The 23245-nt window shown below is 36.1% G+C and overlaps 1 protein-coding gene across 2 annotated transcripts in view; it reads right to left on the minus strand.

Annotated features, from left to right (window-relative positions):
- The window catches only part of LOC148946207 (meiosis regulator and mRNA stability factor 1-like), a 344665-nt gene that overhangs the window by 204746 nt on the left and 116674 nt on the right, over positions 1–23245 (minus strand). For both annotated transcript variants that reach the window (XM_089098280.1, XM_089098279.1), the window contains exon 13: positions 11800–11975. In XM_089098280.1, the coding sequence (XP_088954406.1) occupies positions 11800–11975 (176 nt within the window). The remainder of the gene's footprint in view (positions 1–11799; positions 11976–23245) is intronic.

Genomic DNA, 23245 nt, shown 5'->3' on the forward strand with positions numbered 1-23245 from the left:
TATTTGTATCTTGCTGAGCTTAAGTTTAAAATAGCCTTTACCTTTCCTTGAAAAACTAATTTTTCGGGAAGTTTTTTTTTAATTAATTGAAGAAAATGAGCACATGCTGTAGAAGCGGGAATTACACAGAAAATGCGGAATAACGTATGGACGTTGGGAAATATGCCTCGCTCATACTCAGCCAGGCTCTGCACTGCCGTCTTTGGAAAAAGACAGAGAGCTATTTTCAGTCACTCAGCGAAGCTCAGCCTTCACAGCGGACTCCGAGCTTGTTAGATCTGAAGTAAATGACTTGATCAGTTCTTTAGCATCGCCAATAGACTGTTTTACGACCAAAGATGGCAGGATTCCTCTGAGGCTTTTCAGAATAACTTTGAGCTTTGTGAACCGAGATTCAAGTGATTGTATGCGTTGGTCCACGAATGGGATGAAAAGGGAAACTCGATAGTAAAATTCTATGTGCTTTTGTCCAGGGACATCATGTGGGATGTTGACGACATTTCTCTTTCGTGGCATGGCAATGGTGATTTCCAGTTGGCATATGCACGTGACTTCGAAAAACAACAGACCGAAATTCTTCTCCGCCTTATTTCGTGTATCATGAAACATTTCTGTCACACTTTCAACACACTGAATGTACGTAGCCATATCAATGTTTTCTGACTGCAGCAGCTTAGACAAATTCAGTGTGTAGGCCTACCACAGAAAAAAATCCATCGCTATAAGGGTTACTATATAGTCCAAGCTCATGATATTATTGAGCAGACTTTTGGCTTTCGACGACGCCACGGAGTCCCCATTTGTCTCTATGTCTTCTAGGGCATTAAAGATCGTAAAAACTAACTGCTTTGATATTTGTATCGCATCGTGTCTTTCTACCCATCAAGTTTCGCACACTCCTTTCAGGTTGATTTCAGTGTAAATTTTTAAGAAAGCGCTTCGCTTGACACTGAAGTGAAAGAAATTAACTGTTTCACGAATAACCATCATACAGTGTTTGATATTAGGGATCTTGATCGAGTCCGTTAATACCAATTTCAAGGAGTGGGCGACACAGTGAACTTACTTCGCAAGTTGATATGTTTTGGAGATTAATTAAAAAAAAACTTTTTCCACGAAATAAGTTTTTCAAAGAAAAGTAAAGAACTCCATTACACTAAAAATAAGCAAAAATAAAATCAAATAATCTAACAAGCATGAAACTACCACAAATCAGCATCGATAAATAGATGAAACCCAAACCGAGCAGAAATTAACATAAGTTGGGCTCAAAAACCCTATGCCTTCCTATGCCAGAACAAAATTTGCACTTTACAGAAAAAAATACAAATGTTTTTACTTTTATAGCTTTAATAAATCACATAATTTTAACATTTTGATTACTAAATATCACAATATGTATATTAAACTGACAATGCACATTCAGTTGTATTTTTTCAGTAAAGTGCAAATTTTATTCTGGCCATGGGAAGGCATAGGGGTTTTGAGCGCAACTCATGTTAATTTCTGCTCGTTTTGAATTGGACTCGGTTATTTACTGTAATTTCTGTTAGTTCTGAGTTTCATTTATTTATCGATTCTTATTTGTGGTAGTTTCAAACTTGGTAGATTATTTGATTTTATTTTTTCTCATTTTTTGTTTAATGAAGTTCTTTACTTTTCTTTAAAAAACTTGTTTTGTGAAAGTTTTTTTAATTAAATTCTGTTCGATTTATATTGACATAATCTTTTCATGGAAATATATAATAATACTATAAATCTTTTCGTTTTTTTAAAGACTTTATAGTTTGGCCTGCTGTTTGTATGCTGGAGAAAAATTTTCAGCACAAAATTTAGAAATCTGGACACACATAGTAGTGTTTAGTTTAGTTCCTCTAGTTGACTTGGAATGGAAAACTTGATACCATTCGCAAAATATCTGTTTACTTTCTTTGATAGCGTGGATACACTTACGCTATTTTGATTTGGTTAAATTTTAAGAGCAGAAATAGAACCCAAAAGTTTGAATAGAATACCCTCAGTCGTTCTTGGGATACTGCTGACATGCCTTATTGGCAATTGGCATTAATACAGTGCATTTTGATTTAATCTTAAAGCAACATTTAATTTTTAAAAATAATGGGTAAATGAGAGGGTGGGCGTGGGAGGGAGATTAGTTGGCCTTCAATCACTTTCGACTACTAAAAAGGGCATCAGCCCTTTCTATTTTCAATCGAATGAGCCCTTTTTAAGTTCCCACGACAACTCCTTCGATGCGAAGTGCCCTGGTCTAAACAACAACAACAACAAAAATAATACATCATACCCACATCGATCTTTACTATAAAAATGTCAAGCCTTCCAATCACTTTTGACTATTAAAAAGGGCACTAGGCCTTTCGATTTCCCATCGAATGAGCCCTTTTTGAAACGACAACCCCTTCTATAAATACCTTATATGCCACCAGGGCATCAATTACAAACCTTACCCTAAGGGCTGTTAGGGTGGTTGTCATCCTCTAAGACCTAATTTCCCGCACTTTCAACTACGTTAAAGAAAATGGCTATCTAAAAATTTTGATTGGATGTGTTTGGGGAAATGGTGGGGGTGAGAGGAGCGTTAGTCGCTCTCCAATTACTTTCAACTATTAAAATGGCACTAGCCCTTTCAATTTCCAATCAAATGCGCTATTTTGAAGTTTCTACGACAACACTTTCAATAAAAACATTATATGCCCCCAGGGCATAACTTACAACCCTTGCCCTGAGGGCTGGGGGGTGTCATTCTCGAAGACCTAATTTCCAGAACTTTCTACTACGTTGAACAAAATGGCTATCTGAAAATTTTGATTGGATTTATTTGGAGGAATGGTGGGCGTGAGAGGGGGGTTAGTTAGCCTGCAATCACTTTCGACTATTAAAAAGGGCACTATCCCTCTCAATTTCCAATTGAATGATCTTTTTGAAGGATCAATTTCCTTTTGAAGTTTTACGACAACTTTATCTATGAAAACCTTATATGCCTCCCCCCCCCCCGGGCATAACTACAACCTTTGCCCTGGGGCTCTGGGGGTTTGTCATTCTTAAATACATAATTTTCAGAACTTTAAACTACGTTGAACAAAATGGCTACCTCTAAAATTTGATTGAATGTTTTTGGAGAAATGGTGGGCGTGAGAGGGGGGTTAATTACTCTCCACTCACTTTCGACTATTAAAAAGGGCAATCTCAATTTCCAATCAAATGAGCCCTTTTTTAAATTTCTACAACTTTCTACATAACCTTATATGCCCCCAGGGCATAACTTACAACCCTTGCACTGAGGGCTCTGAGGGGGTTACAATCCTAAAAGACCTAATTTCCAAAACTTTCAACTACATTGAACAACATGGATATCTCAAAATTTTGATTGGATGTGTTTTGGAAAATGGTGGGCGTGAGAGGAGCGTTAGTCGCTCTCCAATCACTTTCAACTTTTAAAAATGGCACTAGCCCTTTCAATTTCCAATTGAATGAGCCCTTTTGAAGTTTCTGCAACAACGCTTTCAATAAAAACCTTATATGCCCCCAGGCCATAACTTACAACCCTTGCCCTGAGGGTTTTGGTGGGGAGAGGGGATGCCACCCTTAAAGACCTAATTTCCAAAACTGTCAACTACGTTGAATAAAATGGCTATCTAAAAATTTTGATTGGGTGAGTTTGGGGAAAAAGTGGGCGTGAGAGGGGGGCTAGTTGCCCTCAAATCATTTTCGAATATTCAAAAGGGCACTAGCCCTTTGAATTTCAAATCGAATGAGCCCTTCTTCAAGTTTCTACGACAAAGATTTCAATAAAAACCTTATACGCCCTCAGGGCATAGCTTATCAACCTTGCCCTGAAGACTGTGGGGGAGGGGAAGTGTCCTGCTCAAAGGTATAATTTCCTGAACTTTGAACTGCGTGGAACAAAATGGTTATCTCAAAATTTTTATTAGATGTGTTTGGGGAAATGGTGGGTGTTGGGGTTCCCCCCTGTTTCTTTTCCTTTCAGATAAATGACCTGTTTTCGTTTTCTTAATTACATTTGCTTATAGTATAATTTCAAAAGACAGGTTCTCGTTGCTAAGTTAGAGGCGTCGCAATAAGTAAGCTTTGAAGTAAGTTCTATTTTTGTACTTCCTGGTTTGGAGTCATTGAAAGATAAAGCTAAGAGGTAGAACTGGTTTTGAATGAGGATTGGTATGATTGGCTGGGCCAAGCGAAGGTCCACCCCAATGAACGTAGCTCTATTCCTACCCAGGCAGGGTAGGAATAGAGCTACGAGGTACCGTCATTATTATATTGACAGGGAGGTTTGTAACCTCCAAGGAGAGAGTTAGAGATTTTCTAGCCGTAACCCAAAGCGGGTACAATTGGCTTTAGAAAGTGGCCATTTGACCACTCGATCGCGTTATCATACCCTGGGACAGGGTATATTGTAAATCGGGTAGTACCAAACCCGATATTTGCAGAACCGGTGTGGTAGACGCGGGAATCACATTATAATTTGGGGCCGGGGCTTTCCCCTCCAATAAGTGGTGACACCCGTATATTACCACGCCAGTGGCGTTGTAGCTTACCACTATAATACTGGTGGCGTTGTGGCCTACCGGTATAACACTGGTAACTAAAAATACCACGAACAGTGGGCGTGGAAGGGGTTAGTTGCCTTCCAATCACAATCGACAATTAAAAAGGGCACTAGCCATTTCAATTTCGAATCGAATGAACCCTTTTTGAAGTTTCTACGACAACCATTCTATAAAAAACTTATATGTCCCCAGGGCATGACTTACAACCCTTGCCCTGAGGGCTGTGGAGGGGTTGTCATCCTCAAAGACCTAACTTCCAGAACTTGAAACTACGTTGAATAAAATGGATATCTTCAAATTTTGATTGGATGTGTTTGGGGAAAGGTGGGCGTGAGAGGGGGGTTAGTTGCCCTCCAATCACTTTTGACTTTTAAAAAGTGCACTAGCTCTTCGGATTTACAATCAAATAAGCCTTTTTTGAAGTTTCTATGACAACCCCTTCTATAAAACATTATATGTTCCCAGGGCATAACTTACAACCCTTGCCCTGAGGGCTATTGGGGAGTGTCCTCCTCAAAAAAATAATTTCTATCTGGAAATCAACTTCGCTGAACAAAATGGCTATCTCAAAATTTGATTGGATGTGTTTCGGGATATGGTGGGCGTGGACGGGGTGTTAGTCGCCTTCCAATCACTTTCGACTATGAAAAAGGACACAAGCCACTCCAATTTCCCATTGAATGAGCCATTTTCAAAGTTTCTACGACAACTTCTTCAATACGAAGTGCCCTGCTCTAAAGAAACAAAAATAATAAATAATACATTGTCCCAGCATCGTTCTTATATTCCCCCAGGATACAACTTAAAACCCTTGCCCTGAGGGTTGTGGGGGAGTGTCCTCCTCAAAAACATATTTTCTATCTGAAAATCAACTACGCTGAACAAAATGGCTATGTCAAAATTTTGATTGGATGTGTTTGAGGGAATGATGGGCGTGGGGGGGGGGGCTAGTTGCCTTCCAATCACTTTCGACTATTGAAAGGGGCACTAGCCACTCCAATTTCCAATCAAATGAGTCATTTTTGAAGTTTCTACGACAACTCCTTCGATACGAACTGCCCTGGTATGGAAAAACAAAAAACAAAAAAATAAATAATACATTGTGCCAACATCGTTCTTTATTTAGGCAGCGCGATTGCGCTGCCTATGATAAAATCCTGGGCTCTTGACAAATGCCAACTCATGTTTGCAGCCCCATCATACCCTTGTCCGCTGCATAGTTTCATATCGAGGCCAAGTTTCTCCATTCGACTTCGGATAAATAGACCGAGGCTTTCACCTCACAAGTCTTCAACAATAGCAAACTCGATAAACTCTTCCCTGATCTGAAAATTTTCGCTATCCAAAAATCGAAGCCCTAGAGCCATCTATTCCTGCCTCGATATGTCGGTTGTCTTGTCCGCAAGGATGGTGAAAAAACAGTGCCGGTTTCACTTCATGGACAATCTTTCCAGTAATGAGCTGTCCACAAATATCAACTAGTTCATTCTGAATTCTGGGGCTGCAGTACTTGGCATTGCCCGCACTTTTCTCAAAAAACCACTTTCATTATTGGATCATATTTCATTCGATAGCGTAGCAAGGTCCTAAAATTTCCATCGTTTTTTACAGGCTCTACAAAGGTCAATTTCTCCGAATCCTCGTCCCCACGCAGTGCAAGTCCTTACCGTCCACACAACAGTATTGTTCCTATGATGAGACGAAGCCGTTTTCTGTTTATTTCTATTTCATCTCTTTTCTGAGTATTCAAGACTTCCACTACAGAGGACTTTTGCCTGCTCACAGTCTCCAGAAAGCTTTTCCCCCAAACAACAACTTTTTATCGTAGGAGTTTGACTGATGTTTAGAAAAGTCTTCCAGAGCGTTTTTCTAATTCACGTGAGGCTCCATGACAAGCTGCCCTAATATTTGGTGAGACCCCCTTCCGGCTTGATCACAAGCAAACAAAGCTCAATATGTGCAGAAACGCTCTTTTTTCACTGAAGAAAATACTAACCAAGCGTACTTATCCGCCCTGCTAACTTGAAACTTCCTTGTATTTGAGCCTGTGACATTAACTGGAAAAAGATAGTCCTTGTTTGGTTTAGAATGTCTTTTCAGTAAATTATACTTTGTTTCATCGGAACCTGTTCTTTCAAAATAGGTTCCAATGTCAAGCTCGACGTTTATTTCATCACGTTTGACTGCTACTGCCCCACCATATGGCATTGATTCTTGATCTGAAGTCGAAGGTTCAGTCGCAACGGCAATGTTCAGCTGATCACTATTGCCACTTTTTTCAGAGTCAACCTCACTAATTCGTCGTTTTTTACCCTAAAGCTGGAGAACACTGTTGTTTTTTCGAAATTTTCACACTTGTCCTATCTTTAACAACAGTTGGTTTTAGACTGCAAACTGAAAAGGCTGGGTTTAATTGCAAGAATGACCACTTTATCCCCTAGAGAAGGACCGCACATGAAGAGATGAACTTTAGAAGATAACTGTTAGCTCAAAGATTGCCTGACAGATGGTGAGAAGTTGGACAGGAAATGGAATAACTATGCTTGTGACTATGCAATTGGGTAATTGCAGGCTGAAAAATCATTGAAAACTGTTAACATATTATGTCTAGATCAGTAATTAGCCACGATCCCTTATTCTGTGAGAAGTAAATCCTTACAATATATTATTCCTAGATCAGTAATTAGCCACTATCCCTTATTCTGTCACAAAATTATGCGAAAACAAAAAATCGTGAGACTTAGGGGGGCGGAGGTCCCCACCCCCCTGCACACGTCCCTGCCCTCTTTATTAAGAAATTCTCAAAAGAGACAACCACAACTGACTTAAACGCATCATAAACTAAGTAGATAAGAGGCTCATGACGTTGAAAGGTTACAGCAAACCAGAGAAGACAAAAGAACTGTTTGAAATAATCTTGAGTCTTGCCTTCATTATAGTAGAGAAATATACACTGGCCTTTCAACCCTCTGTGAACCCCTCTGTCTTAATGGTGTGTCTCTTTAGAAGTTTCATAGCCTCCAAATACTCGGAGAATTTCAAAAAAGAAGGATTCTTGTTGAGAATGAATTTCAAGAAATAAATCGCTCTTTACACTAAAGTTGGACTTTTTGTCCCAATTCTTTAAGAACGACTCCTGAAACACAAAGGCCGTTTAATTAGAATAAGAAGCTTTTTTTAAAAGTTAGAAAAAACTTTAGCGTAAAGAGCAAGGTCTTGAAGAGGGGGCAACCCCCCACATATACGGAATAATTTCTGTTCGTACTAAGTTTTAATGTTACTCCTTACTTTCAGTTGAAAAAACTTGTTTTTCTTTAATTTAATATAGCCTATAGTAAGAAAGGAGTTTTTTCCAGGGATTCATCCTCTGCGTCTTTAACAAAAATATTATTAAATGATAATGACATATATCATGTTTTTTCAATAAATTCTACCTAAAAGTTTGGCTACGATGTATTTCCATGTTAAGAAAGAATAAATTGTCTCTGTATGGTGATTTGTGGCTTACTCTGATAAATTAAGCTAAACTTTATTTTCAATGAAAAAACTAAGTCAACAACGTATAGCATTTCCAAAGTATATACCAAACAATATTTTTCTTTCATCTGAAGTCAGGCTTTTCCCTGCTTTACCTTTCAAAACAAGATCACATTAGCATTGTATTTCATGGAATGCAAGTAAAAGGACGCGAAAACATGTAATTTCATTTTGTGCCCAAAACTTGATTGTAGACTTGAACAGACACATTAACGCTACTAGAAATTAATACATCTTGATACATTAATATTCAGTCTCGTACTAATTATTAATACATATACTTGAATAGTGATTTTAATGGTGTTAAAATTGCTTGTTTCAATTTTCGTCTTCTTCTAGCAGACGGTATACAATGCCACCAGTTTCTCCAATTAATACAGCTTTTAATAGCGTCAAAATTGATTCTAGTTTCAATTTTCGTCTTCTTCTAGCAGACGGTATACAATGCCACCAGTTTCTCAGAAGTTTCTCCACTTAATACAGATTTTAATAGCTTCAAAATTGCTTGTTTCAATTTTCGTCTTCTTCTAGCAGACGGTATACAATGCCACCAGTTTCTCCGAAGTTTCTCCAATTAATACAGCTTTTAATAGCGTAAAAATTGCTTGTTTCAATTTTCGTCTTCTTCTAGCAGACGGTATACAATGCCACCAGTTTCTCCGAAGTTTCTCCAATTAATACAGCTTTTAATAGCGTCAAAATTGCTTGTTTCAATTTTCGTCTTCTTCTAGCAGACGGTATACAATGCCACCAGTTTCTCCGAAGTTTCTCCAATTAATACAGCTTTTAATAGCGTCAAAATTGCTTCTAGTTTCAATTTTTGTCTTCTTCTAGCAGACGGTATACAATGCCACCAGTTTCTCCGAAGTTTCTCCAATTAATACAGCTTTTAATAGCGTCAAAATTGCTTATAGTTTCAATTTTTGTCTTCTTCCAGCAGACGGTATACAATGCCACCAGTTTCTCCGAAGTTTCTCCAATTAATACAGCTTTTAATAGCGTCAAAATTGCTTCTAGTTTCAATTTTTGTCTTCTTCTAGCAGACGGTATACAATGCCACCAGTTTCTCCGAAGTTTCTCCAATTAATACAGCTTTTAATAGCGTCAAAATTGCTTCTAGTTTCAATTTTTGTCTTCTTCAAGCAGACGGTATACAATGCCACCAGTTTCTCCGAAGTTTCTCCACTTCATACAGATTTTAATAGCGTCAAAATTGCTTGTTTCAATTTTCGTCTTCTTCTAGCAGACGGTATACAATGCCACCAGTTTCTCCGAAGTTTCTCCAATTAATACAGCTTTTAATAGCGTCAAAATTGCTTCTAGTTTCAATTTTTTTCTTCTTCCAGCAGACGGTATACAATGCCACCAGTTTCTCCGAAGTTTCTCCAATTAATACAGCTTTTAATAGCGTCAAAATTGCTTCTAGTTTCAATTTTTGTCTTCTTCTAGCAGACGGTATACAATGCCACCAGTTTCTCCGAAGTTTCTCCAATTAATACAGCTTTTAATAGCGTCAAAATTGCTTCTAGTTTCAATTTTTGTCTTCTTCTAGCAGACGGTATACAATGCCACCAGTTTCTCCGAAGTTTCTCCAATTAATACAGCTTTTAATAGCGTCAAAATTGCTTCTAGTTTCAATTTTTGTCTTCTTCCAGCAGACGGTATACAATGCCACCAGTTTCTCCGAAGTTTCTCCAATTAATACAGCTTTTAATAGCGTCAAAATTGCTTCTAGTTTCAATTTTTGTCTTCTTCTAGCAGACGGTATACAATGCCACCAGTTTCTCCGAAGTTTCTCCAATTAATACAGCTTTTAATAGCGTCAAAATTGCTTCTAGTTTCAATTTTTGTCTTCTTCAAGCAGACGGTATACAATGCCACCAGTTTCTCCGAAGTTTCTCCAATTAATACAGCTTTTAATAGCGTCAAAATTGCTTCTAGTTTCAATTTTTGTCTTCTTCTAGCAGACGGTATACAATGCCACCAGTTTCTCCGAAGTTTCTCCAATTAATACATCTTTTAATAGCGTCAAAATTGCTTCTAGTTTCAATTTTTGTCTTCTTCCAGCAGACGGTATACAATGCCACCAGTTTCTCCGAAGTTTCTCCAATTAATACAGATTTTAATAGCGTCAAAATTGCTTGTATTTTGAATTTTTTGTATTCTTTCCAGTAAGCAGTATACAATTCCACCAGTTTCTCCGCCGAAAAACGACATGAAGAGAAACGAAGACACTTGGCGAGATCAGAAGTTTGTGAAGTTTTGGATAAATGAAAAGGAATTTCAAGGATGGTTGAACGAAGTCACTGGGGACCAATACAATGCTTTTTTCTGTGCATGCAGTGTGCAAATTCTGGAACGGAGAAGTAAAATGAAAAAATATGCTGAAGGAATTGATCATAAGAAGAATTTTAATGTTGTGAAAAAAAATTGTGTCTGTAAGGGCCCGTTCCTTATAATAATGATAAGGAAAGAGTTCTCAAGAATGTCTTCAAGGTGCAGAGATACAGCTTGTTGCTTTTGACATGCAACAAAACATTCCCTTTGTCACTAGTGATCCTCTAGTCAAGACACTACAAGTAATAGCAAAAGATTCCAAATTAGTCACAAAGAAAAAAATGACTTGGAAGACGTGCTTTTATTAGATGAGTGTTCACAATATCCTGTAACATCAGTGCGGAACTAAAATGGCCTCTGAGGATGTGACGAACTAAAATGGCCTCTGAGGATATGAGGAACTAAAATGGCCTCTGAGGATGTGAGCACTCACCGAAAAAGGCTTTTAGGTTTCTATATTACCGTAGTGACACATAAGCTGAAGCAATTCCCACACGGTGGTCATTTTTTGAAGTCCCTCCAGTTTATAAATGCCAAGATGGCCCCAGAAACTAAAAGAGCAAGTATTCCATCACTTGATGTCGAAGTGAGCCGATTCCAAAATCTTATGTCAAAACTCACAGACATTGACTCCCAGTGACGCAAGCTGCCATAGGTTTTTATTACATAGCCTATGGGTTTTTATTCTGTATTTAGTCATTCTGTTTGTGTTTTTTCTTTCCTTTGTATATGCACTTCTTTTCTTCCCTTAGCAGGTTAGAAATGAGTTATTATTGTTATCAGATAATATTCTATTCAGAGCTTTTATTAAAAGGATTCGACTTGTGCTTCATCAGAGCAAATGCCAATATCTCAACTGATTTACTTGTTCGTGAAACCTGGGCGAGGCATAATTCTGTCCAAAAAAGCAAAATTTGAGGCTCAAGAAAGCATAATCCTTTCCTTCTGATCTGGCAACATTGCACAGTACTCGATAGTGAACCGATAGTAAAGGAAACCATGAGCACACCTATTAATGACGGACGAGTTACTGCTCTTTCAGTGCACACGCTGTAAGTAGGCAGTAATCATATATACAAAGAGTAAAAGATAGTAAGAAGTAGAATTTTACTTACCGAAGACTAAGAATTATGTGGTGAACCATGTGTCATTCGGCATTTGGCTGGGAGGAGGAAAAGCGGAACTTTGCGTTTTTTTTAGACCTTAACCTATTTGAAAAAAATCATCAAATGGCAATTGACTCTCGAATTTTAGCTGTTCACAACTAACAAGTTTTTTTAAAAAGCCTGTTTTCATTTTTTTTTTTTTTTAATCATTAGAGGAAATATAGTCTCACCTATTTAGGTACAGTATGCCATCATGGGTTTCAATCAAATATTTCAACTTGGGTTCAAAGTCCTTTAAGCTGATATAGACATTGGGGAGATCAAACTTGGCTTCTCTTTCTGCCCAACCTCCAGCACCCTCTTTTGTAAGTTGATAATGGGTTTGGCAGACAGACGAACGTAAAAACTAAAAAGAGAACAAGAAATGGGTGAAAAAGCAATAACAGATCTAAGAGATAAAAGAAGAAGCATCTTATGAATGAAGAAAAGTGTGAATATCTCATTATAGAGATTGCATAAAGTCAGATTTCACTAACAGTTGAAAGAATTTTATGTTTTGACAAGTCTAATCTGTTTTGTTCCACGCCAGGGGAATTAAGTTGAAGCTTTCAGAAAAAAATTGTGATTTTTAGAGGGGGATTCCGGCAACAAGAAACTATATGCTGAAATAAAAATATCCAAAGAAGTATTTTTTCCCTGTCCTCACCAAAGAGTGTACGCTCTTTGGTGCCAAAGAGTGTATGGTTTTCTTTTTTTTTCAAGTCGACCAATAGGCCCTTCTGGCTAGTTTATCTTTTGCTCTTTTCTTTATTTGTATTTCAACCATCCCCTTATATTCACTCCTGCTCCCTATCCAAGATAACGTCCATGGGTGCCACCGTACCTAGCATTTTCTTGCCTCAATGATCATCGGGGAACTATCACGGGCTGATATGCGTATTCTTCCATAGCAAATTGTCCTGAAGAATGAAAACCAAGAAAAAATGATAACCTAAGTTCGTACCTCTTGTCTTCCATTACGAAAAAGATTCTGTGGTAAAGTGACTCTGAAATCCCTAGGAAATTGTGACGTGTGAATAAACGGCAGTAAAAAAGCAAGAGAAGCTGATGGGAGGAAACTCAAGAAAGCCGTTTTAAAATATGAAGGTAAGTGCGGTCTAACTTTGAAACTGACCCCACTCTCGTTAATTAAGGACACTTTAGTTTATTCAGTCTATTTTACAGTATTCCATTTAGTCAAACTTATATTTTATACTTTTTTCGAAACAAGCATTTTTTTTCCTTTCTTGTGTGTAAAAATAGTGGGAAAAAAAATAATAACGCTTCTGAAAAAAAGTGATTGGCACTGCAACCGAGTCTTAAAAATATCTTTGTAAAAAAAGGGTAACATTTTCTCATAATCAGTTCTCATTTGGCATTTGACATGTGAACATCTATATGATGTTAAGCCGGATTAACTTTTGAATACATTACCGGGGAATACAGTGACCGTCAGTGATTAAAAAAGTTTCGCAACAAGTGAAATAAAAGATTGTTATTTATTGACTATATTACTACTGAATATTTTTGATCACTCACATAAGCCGGATTAAATTTAGAATAAATTAAAGTGGACAGTTCAGGTGTAAGCATAAAAATTGCGATCATGCATTCATTGTGTTAACATTTGTGTAGGGGCTAGTGCTGGCCAAATTGCATTGTAGAATAGAAGATGATGTCATGCAGATGATTTCGCAGCTGGTTGATGCAGGAGTAAAAGTGTGAATTTTTTTTAGGACCGTAGCTGATCTTGGATGAATGGTGTTTGCCGTACCTTGTAACAGCTGTTGTACAGCACGCTAGAATCGCGTGGGTAAAAAAAATGTTCCGATTGAGGTAGGCGCCAGATTTTTTATTTATTTTTTTATTAGCCGAGAATGGGGAATAAGAAGAAGAATAAAGGAAATAATGACAATAAGAAGTTGAAACAGGATGATCAAAATGTATCCCAAGAAGCTGGAGAAATTTACAAATCTACTCCAGTAAAGACAGGCCAGAAAAGGCCTTGTGATGAAGTCTCAGGAATGGACTCAACTTTTGATGTTAGTCTTGTGCACAGTTTATATAATTAGCAGTATGATCATTCTCTATCTCTCCCATTATAAAAACCCGGACAGGGGTGCGAGTGCTCCGGAGAACGTTTTTGCAGATAGAAACATAGGCGTTATCAGATCTTTTCGCGGGTAGACAAGTCAGATTTCTCTTGGACGCGAAACTTGGCTTCAACGTTGGAACACTAATTTTGAAGAAACTAATTTTAAATTAATTTATTCCAATACATATATGAAAATCAGTAGTTAGTAGTGTAATGTTATTATTAGATGTTTTTAGGAATTAAAAATAGGTTTCGAAGTCTCAAGTTGGTTTCAAAGGCATTTTGAGAAAGTTTCTGCCAAAATACGTGTTCCAGGGTAATTGGACCGCTAATGGCAGATCAAATGAGAGGAGTTGTTTGTACGCGCCGATATAAATATAAATATAAATATATATATATATATATATATATATATATATATATATATATATATATATATATATATATATATATATATATATATATATATATATATATATATATATATATATATATATATATATATATATATATATATATATATATATATATATATATACTACGAAAACTTTACGAAAAAGAAAGTTTTTCTTAAATAATAGTAAAGGCGATATTAAACTTAAGATCAGTAGAAATAGAAGCCTACAATAATTCAAACTCAAAACGACTAGAAATTATTATTAAAGAATAAAAAAGGAAAGGAGAATAATTGGTATGGTGGTAACATTGCATATAAATTTATATGAATGTATATATAGTGGGCTGTAATAATGCAAAAGGTAAATATAACATTGGCTTAAGAATGGAAAGAAAGACAAGGAATAAATTTACGACGATAATCAAGTAAAAAATAAGTTTTATTTCAACAATGCCATAAAGCGATGACATTTGATTATGATATTTGGTACTTCGCATTGATATTCCAGTTTTAAAAGTTTTATTTTAAATAAATTTTAAAAAAATTTACCCCTTTGTTCAAAAAAAGAGACAATCAAGTATTTATACTACTAAAACTAAAATAATTACTTGCTAGTTTATTTTCCTTGATAGGTACGTCTCTCTGATAGGTACATAAAATTTAGCGGCTGAAATCTTTGAAATGTATAGCTAAAAATGTATTATTTCTTATAGTTACCCGTTAGAAAAAAGTTTTAGAAATATTTTGAAAATTTTGCCGTAAAAGGTCTAAGATTATACAGACTCAGCAGTAAGAAATGGATTTTATTTATTTTCTGGTAAACAAACTGAAAGAATATTCTATAATAGGAGCTTTTCTAGCATAAAGCCCCGTAAAATTTTGGATCTGCCACTAAAATATGTGATGTCCTTCAATTTTCTGAAAATTCCCAAAGAATTTTACGAAAAACAATTCTTAACAGACGTTTGGTATTTCCTTGGATAGGGCTATTGTGGCAACTTTTACCACAACAACCAATAATTAGAACTCAAGTCCTAAAATTGTTCTCAATCAGGAACCCTTATTGCTATCTAAATTCAGAAAGTGCAAAGATTTTCAAACAGAGGTGTTTATTGTTTAAAGTTCAGGAAAGGTCTGCCCATTTCATATGAAAACATTGATTGAAAACAAAACTAGTTTTATATAGGCTCTCCGCCAAAACAGGTGACTAGATTTTTCAAATATCACAGGAAGTACAGTCGGAGAAAATAAATATCACAACGTGAAAAAAAAATTGATAAACTATCCAGTTGCAGATCCAGAGGGGGGGCAAGGGTTACCCCCATAAATTAGTCTAAAGTAGAGTAATTTACCTAATTAAAACAATTTTGCATTCATTAAACTTGCTCCTCACTTAAGTTTGTTAGATCAACCTATTTTGCACCCCTCCCCCTAAAAAAATCCTGGATCCGCCCCTGAAACCATCACACCTACCCCACCAGTTATTAGAAGAAGAAAAAATTCCTTATTTTCACAAATTTCATCAACCCCCCGCCCCCTTTTTTTTTTATAAAATCCTACATAGGCCGATCAGTTGAGTCCACGTAAATAATAGATTAAGTCATAATTTTTATATAAATTAATTCATACCTGTGAGATGGGACGCTTGCAAACCACTTGGCTGGCTCACCAAGTTTTTTTCTGCTTTCGCAATTACGAATAATGCACTTGGTAACCATTTCTTCAGTGATTGACGATAACAGACTAATCCGCTAAGGCAGAAACAAGTGGGAGGAGCTTTTTGTTCGCACCGAGACCGAAGACCAGAAATTATCTGCGATAAGCTTACTGTTCTGTGCGATAAACTGTGGTCTTGTGCGAGAATGCGAAAGGACAAATGCTGGTAGCATTTCCATGATTTTAGAAATGTTACAAACATTACAGAAAGATGTTTCAGATATTAAGTGCTCACTGAAAACCGTAGAATCTGATATGGAGAGTATAAACAAATCAGTCGATCACCTTGGTTCGCAGTGTGCGGTTATTGAAGCTAATGCAATCAAAACTAATGATGAAGTGGGTAAACTTACGGATAAGACGCATGCGCAAGAGGTCATAATAAATGAACTTTGTACTCAAGTTGCCCTGTTAAAGAACCAGTCGATGTTGGTTCAAAATACGGATAAGAGGAATAATGTTCTGTTTTGGAATGTTAAGCCTGGACCGAGTGCAGATAATGAAAGCACTGTCAAACGTGTTCTAGTTGATGCGCTCGTAAGCAAGGAAGTTAGATTGATTAGGAGGGATCTGCTTGAGAAAAGGAAGATTTTGCAAGGAAGGGGGATCCGGTGGTTCCTCCGGTATTGTGTATTCGTGAAAACGGGGAAGTTAAAAAAATGGGATGGTATGAAGCTATGAAATCTGCATGTTGATGTTGTTTTTTTTTCTCTTTTATATCTTTTTTTTGTATATTTATTTATGTAAGATGGTTATTTTTTTTGGAAGAGTTATGTATGGTAAAAAGAGAAATGTTTTGTTAAGTAATGTTATATATTTTTTTTTGTTGTGTATGATGCAGTTATGTATATTTTGCTAGTATCCCTTACTTATATGAGTTTAGAGTGATTTGGATGTGGTCTTTTATAAGGCTATTACCGTTTATTAGTTTTTGTTTTATTTTATTTAATTTTGTTTTTTGCTTATTTCAGGTTTTTGTGTTTTTGGTGCCTGGTTATGGCCCCATTATTTTCTCGGACCTTGATGGTATACTGAAATTTGGGGGTAAGTTAATTGGTTTTGTTTCTCTCGCTTCATTCTCTTGCCCGTCTTTGATGTTTGATAATGGTTGAGATAAATTTGAATAGATAGGAGGAACTTGAAAGTTGTCGTGTTGACTTTTCGAAGATGAGTGAGGGTATCATGAATGAAGACTAGGTTAAGGGTGGAATGAATGTCGAGTGTGCTGATTCAAAATATGTGTGCCTGAATGAATTGAATGAATGGAAAGTTATGCAGGAGCTGAAAATGTATGGTATGAATTGTCGTGGTTTAAATAGTGCGTTTAATTATATTAATGAAGTTTCATCTAAGCTGGAACCTGATGTAATGGCTTTGACAGAAACTTGGCTGAAAGATCATAACTCTTCATTATTGGATATACCAGGTTATAGGTTGTTTCTTCGGAATCGAGTGGAAAGACAGCATGGTGGTCTTGCAATTTATGTGAAAAATGGATATCGAGAAATGATTTTTGAATCAATGGTGTTAGAGGTTTCATTGTCTGGGCGCAAGTTATTTCTTGTTGTTGTTTATAGGCCCCCTTCAGGAAATGTGGATGAGTTTTTGGACCTGATGGATAATATGTTGGATAAAATACCGGATTCGCGAGTGCCTTGCTTTATAAGTGGTGATTTTAATATTGATTTGAATAATGTGCAAGATGTGAATTCGAAGGCAAGAAGTTTTTTGAATCTTATGTATAGTTATGGTCTTTCCCCTTCTGTTAATATTCCACCTAGAATATCTGGAGCTTCCGCATCTGTGATTGATAATCTGTTTTTGAATGTTAGCTGCGACTTGTCGCGAGTGTTAGTGAACGACGTTTCCGATCACTGTGCTATTGTGATCCGTGCAGCTATTAGTTGTTGTCGTCAAGGAGATTGTATGACTGGAGTTAAACAGCCTATAATTGATAAGAAAGCTATATATAAATATAGGACTAAACTTACGAATGAGTCATTTGAATGCCTTGATGATACTGATTGTGTTAATGATAAATTTGGTAAATGGTATGATAAACTGATTCAGAAGTTATATGGAAGTCTAGAGTTCGAATAAAAGCGTACACGTTATAATGCTGAAAAGAAACCATGGATATCGAAAGCACTACTTAAATCAATGGATAAGAGACAAGAGCTCTATGAAAGGTCTACTAAAACTGGATCTCAATCTGATAAAGATATTTACAAAAGTTATAATAGAAATCTTAACACCCTTCTAAGACAGGCTAAAAAGCTCTACTTTGAAAATAAATTTAAAGAAGCAGAAGGCAATCCTGCGAAAACATAGGGAATCATCAAGTTGGTAGTGAACCCTAGTACTGCCCCGACTATCCCTGACATTCCTCATGCTCACTCGGATAATCAAGTTGCTAATATAATGTGTGCACATTTTACAGATATTGGTAAGAGTATATCTGATAGTGTTGTGCAGTCACCCAGTGATGGCTCTTATAATGATTTTCTCGACGAGGCAGCTGAAGTCTCTACATTCTTAAGACCAGTGACTCTTGCAGAGTTTGAGATGACAGTGAAGTCAATGAAGAATTCAGCAGCTGGGTCGGATTTTTTCAGTGTTAGAATTCTTCGTTCAGTTTTCTCTATTATTTCAGGTCATTTGTTGTATTTGATTAATTCACTTTTTAAGAGTGGAGTTTACCCGGATTGTTTGAAAAGTGCTCATGTGGTACCCCTGTTTAAGAGTGGTGATAAGAATGGTATGAATAATTACAAACCAATATCAATGATCCCAATAATATCGCATCTGTTTGAAAAACTGATTTATGTAAGAATGGTGGATTTTTTAAATAAACATTCTTATTTTAACCCTACTCAGTTCGGATTTCGTCATGGGATGTCAACAGAGCAAGCTTTGCTTTTTTTCACAACATTTGCCAATGATTCGTTGGGTGCGGGGTTGAAAGTTGCGTCTATATTTTTGGACATTATGAAATCCTTTGACTCAGTTGACCATAGCATATTATTATTAAAATTAGAGCAAGCCAGTTTTTGTCATAATTTCCATACTTTGATTTTGCATTTTTTGAGTGGAAGAAAACAGTGTTTTGGAGTTAAAAATGTTTATTCTGATTATATTAATGTGAGATGTGGAGTACCAGATGGTTCCGTGCTTGGACCCTTGCTGTTTTTAATCTATATTAATGATTTGAATGCGTGTCTTAAAAGGATATTTAGTCATGTGGGACCTGCAGCTAGAAGGTCAAAGATGATATTGCCTAGTTTCGCTGATGACACACAGTTTTCTGTGGCAGCTGTGACCGAGGCGGATTTATTTCTGCTTTTAAATACAGGAATGAGTTGTATTGAAAAATGGATGAGAGTAGACAAATTATATTTGAATCATATTAAAAGTAAATTTATTCTATATGGAAGAAGTGCTAATTATTATCCTTGGATCCATGGTATTCAACTAGAAAGTGGATATCTCCAGAGACATAGTTATTTCCAATACATTGGTGTCCAAATTGACGAGTATCTTATGTTTAGACCTCATATTGAACCACTGTGCATAAAAATTGCCACGAATGTTGGAATGCTGCGGAAACTGAAGCATTTTTTCCCTCCTAAAATTTTAAGAATGCTGTATTTCTCGCTAGTTCATCCGTATTTGTTATATTGTGTAAGTGTTTGGTCAGCGACATTTAATACTTATCTACTGCCACTGAGGGTTCTACAAAATAAAGCTGTTCGTGTTTTATCTGGAATGCGAGGTTCTGACTCGGTTCGAAGGCAATACGACGGTATTAAGATTCTGCCACTGTTCAGCCTAGTTAAGTTTTACACGGCATTATTCATGTTTAAAAGTTTTAATAACCTGCTACCTGCATGTTTCTCGATTGCATTTACTGAAGCTCAACACAGGTATGAGACAAGAAATGCCCATTCAATACGAACCCCGTTCCCTGTAACAACAAGGTCTGCATTTTCTATCCGTTTTTTTGGCCCGGCTGTCTGGAACAAACTTCCCGAGGAAGTAAAAAATAAGACAGATCTGGATGAATTTCGAAATTCCCTCAGAGTAAGCTGTTTTTCTCAATATGTAAGATTTTAGTGGTTGTGTGTAGAGAATGATTGGTCGAATGTTGTTGGTGAGATGATTGTTTGGGTTTTGAATGGATGAGTGATTTATTTCCTTTTTTTATTTATTTTTTTTCTCCTCTCTTTTTGTGAATGTTGTGAGTTATGTTGGGTTGTTTGCGTGGATCATTCTCAAGTTCTCATTTTTTTGTTGGAGGGATGAAAGAGCGAGGCAAGAGAAGACATTTATTTGTTTTTGGGTTGGACCCTTTCTGAGTTATATTAGGGTCCGAGGAAATAAAAGATAATAAAAGAAAATATTATATATATTTTCTTTAAGTGTTTTTTTTTTTCGGGTTTTGTCCGGCATGCAGTAATACATTGGATTGTGTTTTTTAAATGATAAGTTTGTTTATTTATTTATTGTAACACGTTTGTAAATAAAAAAAAAAAACAATTGATGATTAAAAAACTAAACGTCAGATTTTATGTTTTTGCCCTTTTGAAAGAGTATGTAATATAACGATTACGTGGTCCAGAGATATTATTTGTGTAACACGTAAGTATCACTATTTTGGATCAGAAGTAGCCCTAAAATTGAATCAGAAGAGTAAAAATTAGAAACTAAACCAGAAGTGTCGAATTCGAGCCACAGTTATTGTGAAACAACCAAAATCATTGTGGAATTTTGATTCTTTTCGTATATTGTTTTTATTTCTTTTCTCTTCAAGTTCTGTATATTTTTCAATACTGCATAGGTTTCAGACAGAATGAAAGAGCGACTTTTGATAGATTAATTAAAAAAACTGTTCTGAAAAAGAAGTTTTTCAAAGAGAAGTAAAGAGCCTTATGAAACTTTAGACCAGCACAAATGAAGTCCTATAATAATTTTAACTGTAAACGACCATAAATTACAATTAAAGAATAAACGAAACCCAAAACGAACAGAAATTAAAATTAACGATCATATCAAGCATAAAAATAACAGACACCAAAACAGATAAATAAACAGATCTTAAACAACCGTGATAGAATTACAGGAAAAGATATAAAAAAGAATGAAAAAGCTTGTGAATTTTTCAAGGAAGAAAATAAAGGAAGATTTATTTTAAGAGGAGGGATTGTGACAATATTAAAAGGATTAAAACGTAAAAATATCCACGCTCATTTACCAGTGTGGTAAATGAGTTTTTTAATACTGTGGTTATGAAGTTAGAGATAAGTTACTGAAGATAATGAACATAATTTTTAAAAAGGGGAAGTACCTAGCGATTTTAGAAGAACTCTAATTAAACCCCTCAATAAGAAAGGTGAAAAGAGGGAGTGAGGTAATTATAGAGATTAGCTTGGTTTCTCTAGGAAGAAAATTACTTAGCATGATGATACTTTTTAACTTGGATATGCTGCAGATGAAGTTTTAAGAGAAAAACAGTGTGGTTTTAGGAAGGGAAGATGCGTCGACAAGATTTTCACGCTGAAATTAATAACTGAGAAGTGACTGAGTCACCAATCCCCTTTAGTTCTCAGTTTTATAGATTACGAGCAAGTGTTTGATTCAGCTGGTAGAATAACTTCAGCAAAGGTATTATCCTTGCATGGTATACCAGAAAAATATATTAAATGATCAGTGCTATGTACAAGAATAACATTGCTGCGGTAATGAAAAGGCAGGAAATGAGGTTAGAAGCTAGTTTTGTATTAAATCAGGAGTTAAGCAGGGCTGCGTTTTATCCCCATTTATGTGGATCATTTTGATTAGCTTTGTCCTAAGGCACACTGCAAAAGCAATGAGAGAACACGGAATCAATTGGAGAAGTAATACTCTCCTAGAATTAGATCATGCTGGTGATTTAAGCATCCTTGATGATAAAGTTTGCAATATGGATGAATTTTTAGAGGTTATGTGAGTCCAGATTGCAATAGTAAGTTTGAAAAGTAATGCTAAAAAGACTAAGTCGCAAACACTAGGTACATAGACTAGGCACTAAGTAAAGGTGAAGAGGTGACGTTGAGCAACGAGAGGATCGATCAAATGGACAGCTTTACTTACCTAGCCAGTATTATGAGTAAAGACAGTGAATGCAGTGAAGAAGTTAAAAGCAGAATAGCCAAGGCCCTGGGTGTTTTTTTCACAGTTGGAAAAAAGGTTTGGAAGAATAGGAGGATAAGTCTGCGAAGTCTGCGATTTAGTTGATTAGAAGCTATAGCGATTAGGGTGTTCAAATCCGGTTCTGAAGCGTGGGTACTCCGAAAAAAGGAGAAAGATTCGCTAGAAGTTTTCCACACAAATTGCCTACCGATCCTTTTGAGTACCTGAACGATTGACCGTATCTCAAACCGTATGTTGTACGAAAAATGCGGTTTAATCCCGTTTTCTAGGGCTATAATGAGAGAAAGGTTGAAAGATGATAGATTGCAAGAAGGGTGAAGGATGATAGATTGCAAAAGGTTGTCCTTGTCGGCCAACCGTCTAGGGCCAAACGAAAAGCCGGTAATCTCGGTGATGGGAACTTCTTGCGACAGTGTAAAGAGGGAGCTTTGAATAGATTAGAATGAAAGAGGAGCGTGCGTAGCTGTGTATGCCTCAGGAAGCTTGGTACTATAATGAATTGTTAGAAGTAGTAGCAGTAGTATATCAGTATCTGTTATCTTTATGCCTGATATGATCATCAAATTTAGTTTCTATTAGTTTTTGGTTTTATTTATTCTGCAATAGTAATTTCGGCTTTTGAGTTTTAATTATCATAGGACTTTATTTCAGCTGGTTTACGTTTAATATGGAACTTTACTTTTCGTTGAAAAACTTCTTTTTCACAAATTTTTTTTTTATTAATTTTTGTTCGTTTTTGATTGCCCAAGTAATTTTATTAATTAACATAATTGACATTTCGTCCGTTTTTCACGTCTTCAGCTCAAGAATTAAAATATACGATTCTAATTTACTAGTTCTAATTAGTATCTTTTGATTTTTCTTTTCCACTATTACCCTTAATATTCTCTGAAACTCTCAACTAAATGCAATCAGCCATTCCTGAGATATTACAAATGCACCCTTCTTACATCCAGGATGCTCTGAGGATCTTTTGATTGATTTCAACATCATCCTCAACATTCTCTGAAAGTTTCAAAGCAGTACCCTTAACTATTCCTGATATACTGCACATGCCATTTTACAAGCTAGATGTATATAGTATCTTTAGATTTAGTTCAAAATCATAAGAGCGATGTGGGCACATTGTACTATTATTATTTGTTTTTCGTCATGGCACTTCGTATAGAAGGAGTTGTTGTAAAAACTTCGGATATTCGTTCGACTGGAAATTAAAAGTTCTAGTGGCGTTTTTAAGAGT

This window comes from Artemia sp. Qi Xiang Cuo, chromosome 12 (assembly GCF_049724085.1).
Source record: "Artemia sp. Qi Xiang Cuo chromosome 12, ASM4972408v1, whole genome shotgun sequence".
Lineage (NCBI taxonomy): Eukaryota > Metazoa > Arthropoda > Branchiopoda > Anostraca > Artemiidae > Artemia > Artemia sp. Qi Xiang Cuo.